A 10,193-nucleotide genomic window follows, 5' to 3' on the forward strand; every position below is an offset into this window, starting at 1 on the left:
TCAGGGTAGTTTCTTTACTCAGAGAGTAGTAAGGGATTGGAACGCCCTGCTTGCAACAGTAGTAGACTCACCGATTTTAAATGGTCATTAGATAAACATGTGGACGAAAATGGAATAGTGTAGGATAGATGGGCTTCAGATTGGTTCACGAATCAGTGCAACATCAAGGGCTGAAGGGCCTGTATTGCGCTGTAATGTTCTACGTTCTATTTTAAACTTATAAAGGTGACCTTGAAGTTGGGAATCTTATTTTTACATTTTTACTGTGTTCTCCCAACTTTCTCAACAATGCCCACTGCATTCAGAGCACTTGATATCGATGATAGGCTTTATTTTCAACTTCTTATTACTTCTTGTGGTAACCGCTAGTGCTTAACCTCTCGATAATTCTCTGGTTCACCAATTCTCAGGGCAAGGCGTTCCTTGCTTCGTTACACTGTAAACTCTTTATTTACATTAATATAATAATGCAGCTATATAGTACAGGATTTCTTCAGAGCTATGCAGTCTATCAATCCTCTTCATTGTCAAATGTCTTGCACTGAATCATGTGACCATTGTATCATTGTCAATAGCACATCCATGTGCCAATACTACAATAAACTCTACCAGACCATTGGATTCCCATTTAACCTTGTTTGTGCCTTGCTTTCTTTTCTTTAACACCATTTCCTATGTCATTTATTGATATTTGTTGCTTAATTACACCAGTACAGAGATTAAGAGATTTCAACAGATGTTCAAAATGTTGATCAAGTAAATGAGAAAACAATGTCTCCATTGGCAGAAAGATCAATAATCAGAAGCTGCAGATTGAAGATAAAAGTACTAGAGGGGAGATGATTTTTTAAAAAATATATAGAAAAGAGTCCTTATAATGTGGATGTGACTGCCTGAAAGGAGGAGGTGAATGGATGAAAATAAATTCAATGCTAATTTTCTAAAGGGAGTTGGATACAAACTTCAAAACTTGAAAGATTTACAGGGAGACACAGAAAAAGCAGGAGAGTGGAGCTAACTGGGCAACTGTCTCAAAGGGCCAAATGACTCCTTCTGTGCTGTAACCATTCGGTGATCTGTGCTGTTTTATGTTAACAGTCTCCACCTCTATGACCCTCTTAACTACTTCAGAGGTTCACTAACTTTAACCTCCTATTCCATGCTCCACTCCTTTCAGGCCACCCAGTGGCAGGCATGCCGTTAGTGGTTTGGATCATGATCTCTGGAATTCCTAAAGCCCTCTTCCACTGCTCGATCTTTCCCATTTAAGACATTGACACCCACCTCTTCTACCAAGCTTTCGGTCAGTTCTTCTAGTATCTTCTTAGGCTTGGGATTGATCTTTGTGTGACTGTGCCCCTGCAGAGTGCTTTGGAACATTTTCTACATTAAAAGAGATTCACATCTGTGAGTTGTTGTTGCTGTAAAATCATTAAAAGCCTTAAACTAGTACTGAGATTAACGATTCACGTTCACTAGTCAGAGAACAATTTAACAGAGCTGTCAAAACTGTGAAGCACAAATCGTTTTACAAGTGTCCTGCTTTATCAAAGGCATGAGAGGAACATCTATACACTGCTTTCATTTAGGGATATTAAGGAACTACTTGGGCTTGGGTCTTGCAAATGTATGCATCTAATGCTGTTGATGTAGCTGATACAACCTGTGAGAGAATCCTAATGCCCAAAATGGTGTCAATGCTCAGCCTGTGTGTTCAATGGACTTGAGGCAACAGTTGGAAGGAAATGGAGGCCATTGTTTGGCTCAGTGCCAATACATTAGATAAAGCAAACATTTTGGCAAATTAAGTAGTGTTCTCATTCATAATCATTGTCCACTGGATGTCAAAGTAGAACAGTGTTGGGCTCCTATGCAATGACACCTGTAAATGAAGATTCGACCTACACTCACATAGCCTTTCGGCTTGACTCATCAGTAGCACTCCCACCTCTTTGTCAGAACGTCACTGGTTCCAGCAACACTGCGGAGTCCAGATCACAGACTCTAGATTCACACACGAGGGCTGAGAGAACACAGAACTATCAATGTTTCTTAAAATCAGATCCAAACTGCCCTCTACAGAGCATATAAATGGTATGATCACATGGTAATAGCCGAAGAAGTCAAAGGGAGATCCACCCCACGCCCAATCGCCCACATTTAAAATAAAACAAAGAACTGCACTCACTGGAGATCTGAAACAAACAAAAGCAGAAATTGCTAATGAAACTTAGCAGATCTGGCAGCTAACGTGCAGAGAAAACAGAGTTAATGTTTTGAGCCCAATGACCCTTCTTTGGAACTAGGAGCAGTGAGGAAAAAGTAATATTTATTTTGATGATAAAGATTGGGGGTTGTGGGGGGCAGTAAGGAGTGAACAAACAAGTGGAAACAGAGCCCATAATGAGAGAGAAAAGGATAGGCAAAGGGATAGTTAATAGTAAACCCGGAAAGAAGCCAATACATGACAGGATCAGGGGCTATGGGAGGGGCGAGTGAAAACAGGAAAACAAGTGGAAACAGAGCCCATAATGAGAGAGAAAAGAATAGGCAAAGGGATAGTTAATAGTAAGCCCGGAAAGAAGCCAATACATGACAGGATCAGGGGCTATGGGAGTATGTAATAGACATGCTCTGAAATTGTTAAAAGGTAGCTAAAAGGAAGATGAACTTACATGAACTTTGCTGGAGTCTTGCAGCGGGCCTGAGACACGAAATATTGACATATCAACATGGTGGTATGTTGAAGTGGCAGACAACTGGAAGCTCAGGGTCAATTTTACAGATTGAACATAGCTTTTCCGCAAAGTGGTCACCCAGTTTGTGTTTCGTTTCCCCAACGTACAGGAGACCACATTGTGAGGAGTGAATACAGTAAAATAGATCGAGTGAAGTGCTGATAAATCACTGCTTCGCCTGGAAGGTGTATCTGGGGCTCTGGATGGTGTGGATGGAGGAGGTAAGCAAACAAGTCCTGCACCTTTTGTGATTGCATGTGTAATGAAGGTGTAGGTGTGTACTGTACCTTTAAGAACCTGGAAGCTGACACGGACTTAGAGAGGCACAGATTTGCTGAAAGAATTTAAAATGTAACATATGACTGTGAAGCCAATAGTGCAGGTCAGTTGCCACGGTACACAAATTCGAATTTGGCAAATCAGTTTAAATTATGCCCAAGATATCAAAATCCAATCGAATTTGAACTTAGTGTTTTGATGACATCAAACCAATGAAATGAAACGATGTTTTGGAGTATAAAACCAGTGATTTTGAACAATTACAGGGAGAACTGCCAAGAAAACCAACAAGTACAGACTGCTAGCCAAATAGCTCTCTGAAAGGTAACTGTCCATAAGAAAAGTTCATAAGACAGCCTCGGGTGACTGTCTTTGTGGAGTTTGCACATTTTCCCCGTGCCTGCATGGGTTTCCTCCGGGTGCTCCGGTTTCCTCCCACAGTCCAAAGATGTGCAGTTCAGGTGTATTGGCCATGCTAAATTGCCCATAGTGTTAGGTGCATTAGTCAGAGAGAAATGGGTCTGGGTGGGTTATTCTTCGGCGGGTCGGCGTGGAGTTGTTGGGCCGAAGGGCCTGTTTCCATACTGTAGGGAATCTAATCTAATCTAAAAAAAGACCAAAGAGGAGACAACCCAGGAAAAGTCAGAGAAAAATCTACAGTGAAATCTACAAAGGAGAATCAACAAAGCTGGCTGGTTTTAAAATGAAATTTTCTTTTGTAAATCTTAATCGGGTTTATTTTAATCAGACGAGTATTGTAGAGTCGGAGGTAAAAGATAGGTTTAAGAGAAAGGAGCTGTAAACAGCTGTTGTTTTAATGTTCTCTGTTGGACTTAAAGAATAAAATTGTTAATTTTTACTTTAAATAGTGACCTCTGGGATAGTTCTTTGCGCCTCAAAGTTTAACAGGTTACAACACGAGGTGAGCTTGTGTGTGCGTCAGGTTTAAGTTAGTAGAGGGGTTGATCCCGTTTCATAACATGTGGATAGGTCCCTTGGGTTGTGGTGAGCTGTTGGGGTGGAGTAGGAGTGAGCCATGGTGTCCTAGAAGGCACAGTCTACATGAAATGCAGACAAGAGAGGGGAGGGGAGAGAAATGTAGTCTCGTCATGGCATCCTGCTTGAGGTGGTAGAAATTGTGGTTTATGATCCTTTGGAATTCAGAGGCTGGTGGAATGGAACATGAGGATAAAGGGGATTCTAGCATTATTGTGAGAGGGAAAGGAAAGAGTGATGGCAGAAGTGCTTGAAATGGGATTGACACAATTCAGGGTTCTGTCAACCCAGTTGAGGAAAGAGGCAGACTTATCTAAGGACCTTATTTAGACCAGTGAGTCTGACATCAATGGTGGGAAAGTTGCTGGAGAAGTTACTGAGGGATAGGATCTATTTATATTTAGAAAAGAATGGGCTTATCAGTGATAGGCAACATGGTTTTGTGCGGGGGAGATCGTGCCTTACCAACTTAATAGAGTTCTTTGAGGAAGTGACCAAGTTGATAGATGAAGGAAGGGCTGTTGATGTCATATACATGGACTTTAGTAAGGTGTTTGATAAGGTTCCCCATGGTAGACTAATGGAGAAAGTGAAGTCACATGGTGTGCAGGGTGTTCTAGCTAGGTGGATAAGGAACTGGTTGAGCAACAGGAGACAGAGAGTAGTAGTTGAAAGGAGTTTTTTGAAATGGAGAAAGGTGACCAGTGGTCGTCCACAGGGATCAGTGTTGGGGCCACTGTTGTTTGTAATATACATAAATGATCTGGAAGAGGGTACTGTTGTTATGATCAGCAAGTTTGCAGATGACACGAAGATTGGTGGAGTAGCAGAAATCATAAGGGACTGTCAGAAATTACAGGAGGATATAGATAGACTGGAAAGTTGGGCAGAAAAGTGGCAGATGGTTTTCAATCCAGACAAACGTGAGGTGATGCATTTAGGCAAGACTAATTCTAGAGCGAATTATACAATGAATGGAAGAGCCTTGGGAAAAGTTGATGGGCAGAGAGATCTGAGAGTGCAGGGCCATTGTACCCTGAGGTTTGCTGCACAGGTGGATAGAGTGGTCAAGAAGGCATATAATATGCTTGCCTTCACTGGATGGGGTATTGAGTATAAGAGCTGGCAAGTCATGTTAAAATTGTAAAAGACATTTGCAGTACTGTGTACAGTTCTGGTTGCCACACTACCAAAAGGATGTGGATGCTTTGGAGAGGATGCAGAGAAGGTTTATGAGGATGTTGCCTGGTATGGAAGGTACTAGCTATGAAGAGAGGTTGAGTAGGTTAGGTTTATTTTCATTAGAAAAAAGGAGATTGATGGGGGACTTGATTGAGGTTTACAAAATCATGAAGGGTATAGACAGGGTAGATAGAGACAAGCTTTTTCCCAGGGTGAAGGATTCAATAACGAGAGGTCACGCTTTCAAGGTGAGAGGTGGAAAGTTTAAGGGGGATACACGCGGCAAGTACTTCACACAGAGGGTGGTGGGTGTTTGGAACACTTTGCCAGCAGAGGTAGTAGAGGCAGGCACGGTAGATTAATTTAAGATGCGTCTGGACAGATGCATGAGTAGGTGGGGAGCAGAGGGATAAGATGCTTAGAAATTGACCGATAGGTTTAGACAGTACATTTAGATAGGCTCAGGCTTGGAGGGCCAAAGGGCCTGTTCCTGGGCTGTAAATTTTCTTTGTTCTTGTTCTTTGACCTCCATGGAAGGTAGCTTCATTGAAACAGATGTGACAGAAATGGGGAAACTGGGAGAATAGAATGGAGTCTTTACAGGAAGCAGGGTGTAAGGATGTATAGACACAGAAATTGTGGGAGTTGTGGGCTTGTAATGGATATCGATGGCCAACCTATCCCAGAAATAGAACAGAGATGTTGAGGAAGGAAAGGTAGGAGTATGTAATGTATGAAGGTGAGGGAAGGATAGAAATTGGAATCAAAATTGATAAATTTTTCCAATTTCAGACAAGAGAGGAAAATAGCACCAATGATGTCACTGTTGCATCAGCAAACGAGCTGTGAGTAGGGGCTTGAGTCGGACTGGAACAGGGATTTATTACTTTGGCCAACATCATGAAAACATTTCATAACTGATTTGCTCACTTCTGTTGTGGGAGCTTGCTGTGCACAAATTAGCTGCTATGTTGATCTACATTACAATTGTGGCTACATGTCAGAGATTCTTTATTACCTGTGAAACAAGTTTAATATCCTGATATTGTGAACAGGAAATAATATTAATGAAAGTTCTAACTTTGTCATCCAAGTTTAGTTGGGCGAGGTGTGCAGGGGATTTAACAGAAGTGGAACAGTATGGAGTCAATGACTTCAGAAGGTGAAGTGAAAAATTGTCAGAAGGAAAAGAATTAAAAACACTTTCACAGTGGCATTCTGTTTTTAGTTAAAAATCTCACAACACCAGTTATAGTCCAACAGGTTTATTTAGAAGTACTACTTTTCAGAGTGCTGTTCCTTTGTCAGATAGCTAGTTTGACAGGATCATAGGACACAGATTTTATAGCAAAAGATCATCGTGTCACAAAAATGAAGCAATATTTTGAACAAACCTAGATTGCTGATAAGAACAAAATACAATGTATCTGCAAATGCAAATTCACCCACATAGACCTATATGTGTGTGTGCATGTGAGGGAGAGAAAGTGTGTGTGGGAGAGAGGGAGAGAGTGAGTGTGTGTATGTGTGCGTGTGCATGACTGTGACGGAGTGTATGCCTGTGAGAGGATGTGCACGTGGGTGAGAGTGTGGGGTGCGTGTGTCTGAGAGAGTGTGTGTATGAGTGAGGGTCTACATGAGTGCATGAGTATGTAAGAGTGTGTATGTACGTGTGCTTCTGTGTGATTGTGTGTGTGTGAAAGTGTATAGTGTAGTGCGGTCACCTGTAGTGTGACATGAACCCAAGGTCCCAGTTGAGGCCAACCTCATGTGTACCAAACCTGGCTATCAGCCTCTGCTCAGCCACTCTGCATTGTTGTGTATCCCGAAATTCGCTTGGAGTACAGTCACCCGAAGATCAGAGGCCGAATATACCTGACCGCTGAAGTGATCACAGCAGTCAGGGACATTCAACCTCAGATCTTTGGGTGACTGTACTCCAAGGCGGACTTCGGGATACACAACAATGCAGAGTGGCCGAGCAGAGGCTGATAGCAAAGTTTGGTACACGTGGGGATGGCCTCAACTGGGACCTTGGGTTCATGTCACACTACAGGTGACCGCACTACACTATACACTCTCTCTCTCTCTCTCTCTCTCTCACACTCACACACACACACTCCCTCACGTCCATGCGCACACACATATAAGTCAGTGGGGTGAATTTGCATTTGCAGAAATGTATTTGCAGATACAAAAAGCACACAATCTGTAGGCAATCAATGCATGTGACATTTGAGTAATTCCTACTTTGGAAATACAACCAGTCTGACTCAAGATTGAAATACAGACAGACTCTAACCTCACACTTTTAATGCATTGTCTGAGCTGAGATGTCACTTTTTTTTTATAAAACCTTAAGTTATCTCGGGAATATGACTTGAAAGAAGCTCTGGGATTTACATATTAATGATTGGAAACCTGCAACCCATTATGAAAGATGGAAGACTGAACAGCAATCTAAGTTTGTTCAATATATTGCATCAGTTGTATGACACTATGATCTTTTGCTATAAATTCTGTGTCCTGTAATCCTGCCCTATTCGCTACCTGATGAAGGAGCAGTGCTCTGAAAGCTAGCACTTCGAAATAAACCATTGCATCAGTTGTATGACACTATGATCTTTTGCTATAAATTCTGTGTCCTGTAATCCTGCCCTATTCGCTACCTGATGAGGAGCAGTGCTCTTAAAGCTAGCACTTCCAAATAAACCTGTTGGACTATAACTGATGTTTTGTGATTTTTAACATTGCCCACCCTAGTCTAACACTGGCACCTCCACATTCTGTTTGTAAACAGAGCACGTCTGTGGATTTTTTTACACTACAAAAATAAAAATGAGTTGCACTGAACCCACTTTTTATCTGATTAATCACATCCTACAAAGTCTGTGAATCACAAGGTTGTCCATGGGTTATTTTCTTGCACAGTTTCCCACTGGTTTAAATATTGTTTATCTACAACACGTGATCTAAGATTACTAACCTTGCCATTTTGAGGGGACGATTGAAGATATCTGACATTGGCTTTTGATTCTCCTCTTCCAAATCTTCCATTTGCCTGAAGGAAACAGTATTAACATTGCACATCCATTCCCAAAATCCCAAAACTGTAGAATTCCTCACTATCCTTAATGTTCCATCCTTCCCACAATCTACAAGCTTTTATAATGTGATCATTATCCTCTATTCTATTCCTTTCAATCCTTGTGCACCATGGCACTTGGCCATGTATCTTGGTTTCCCACTGAAGGTCAGATGGATTGAATTTGTGCCTCTGTATGAGGCTTGATTGTACTTCTGTGGGTCAGTGGATAACACACATTTCTGAGTCAATAGATTGTAAGTTCAAACCCTTCTCAGGCTTGCTGTCACAATGCAGGCTGACAATTCGGTGTAATGCTCTGAAAATTACATTAATGTATTTTATATATTAGAGGCTACCAGACACCCATATACCAGCAGAGTGAGTATGCACAGAAGAGAATACTAATAAAGAAGGGTCCAGGTTTACCAGTTCATGAAATTCTAATTGTAAATATCTGAATGTATAATTGCTTCTGCCCCAAGTACTTGATTTGAGGGAGTCTTGTTCTGTCAAAGATGTCATCTTTCAGATGTGTTGTCAAACCAAGACCTTATCTGCCCTCTCACATGCAAATAAAAGCTCCCACAGTACCTGCTTTGAAGAAGATTAGGGCAAGTCTTGCTAATGTCTGAATCAATATTTAACCAACAACAACAAAACAAAGATGAGTTGATCATTAAGCAATTGCTTTTGTGAGGCCTTGCCACGTGTTTCCTAATTTACATTAAGTACTTTAAAAGTATTTTTTCACTGTTAAGCACTTTGAACTGTCCCAAGGTTGTGAGAAGCAGTTATATAAATGCAAGAATTTTTATCTCATTTATCAAACTGGGGATGATTGTCCTGAAAATGTGAATATCTTGCAAATTTCCAGCTAGTGTGGTACTGGGGCAAAACACATCATAGGCCATGGTGATGCATACATTACACTGATAATGCAAAGGAAGCCTCTGTCACATAGAACATTGTGACAAACTTGCCCTTAAATCTTGGGTTCCTACAGTTGAACAAATTTAAAGATTCCTGTCAATTTAACATGCAAATCAATTCCAACATATTTCAACTTTACATTAGGTGGCATTCTAAATACTGGATAAAACACTGAATTATAAAGAAGTTAGAAAGCTTATTCATCCCATCTTGCTGGTGTTTATGTTATACACAAACATCCTCCGAGACCTTCACCTTTTCATCTGCCTCTATCAGGTTTTTCTTCCATTCATTCCTCCCTGATCTGTTTATCTCGCTTCCACTTAAATACATCTACACTATTTGCCTCAGCTAACCTATGAGGCTCACAGTCTAATGACTCTCAGGGTAAAACGGGTTGAAAATCTTTCTTATCTGGTCATCTTTTAATATTGAACGACTAAGTTATTGTCAGCACCTTTTTGCTTTTGCTGCTTCTGTTAGCCTTTGCAATAAAAAAAAACACCATTTATTTATCTTCATCCCCTTCCCTCTCTCTTGTCTCAAAGGCAGTGCTCAGAGGGGTATCTGGAAAGATAATCTGATAAAATGCAGAAAAAAGCCATTTGGCCCATTATGCCTACATTCAATGCAGCTGGTTTTTCTTATCATTGGGAGGCCATGGTGATCAGAAGATAATCAAACCACAGGTGAGATATCACAGGCCTTCTGAGCTTGTCTTCACCAGATGTTCATTCATGCACATCCGATTTCAGCTCACTGTTTAGTAAACATAAACGGGAATGACCAATGGCTGACTTTCACCTTCATATCAAGCAAGCATTGAGGATCAAATGAGAGTCTCTCCTCGTGGTACTCCAGCTTAGCTCTGTAGATCAGAACTGCATGGATAATACAGATCAGCAAAAGGATTCATGGGCTGGGTGTCTTCTCTCATGAAAACAGAAGGCTTGTAGGGAACCCAATAGAGATCTGCAAGA

The 10,193-nt window shown here is 41.1% G+C and overlaps 1 protein-coding gene across 9 annotated transcripts in view; it reads right to left on the minus strand.

Annotated features, from left to right (window-relative positions):
* Positions 1-10,193, minus strand: part of LOC122542310 (TRIO and F-actin-binding protein-like) — a 366,873-nt gene that overhangs the window by 257,011 nt on the left and 99,669 nt on the right. For 8 of the 9 annotated variants that reach the window (XM_043679926.1, XM_043679930.1, XM_043679929.1 and 5 more), the window contains 2 exons: positions 8,182-8,256; positions 1,285-1,383 (listed from right to left, as the gene is read on the minus strand). In XM_043679926.1, coding sequence (XP_043535861.1) covers positions 1,285-1,383; positions 8,182-8,256 — 174 coding nt within the window. The remainder of the gene's footprint in view (positions 1-1,284; positions 1,384-8,181; positions 8,257-10,193) is intronic. The other variant, XM_043679931.1, reaches the window with a different exon arrangement.

This window comes from Chiloscyllium plagiosum, chromosome 39 (genome assembly GCF_004010195.1).
Source record: "Chiloscyllium plagiosum isolate BGI_BamShark_2017 chromosome 39, ASM401019v2, whole genome shotgun sequence".
NCBI lineage: Eukaryota > Metazoa > Chordata > Chondrichthyes > Orectolobiformes > Hemiscylliidae > Chiloscyllium > Chiloscyllium plagiosum.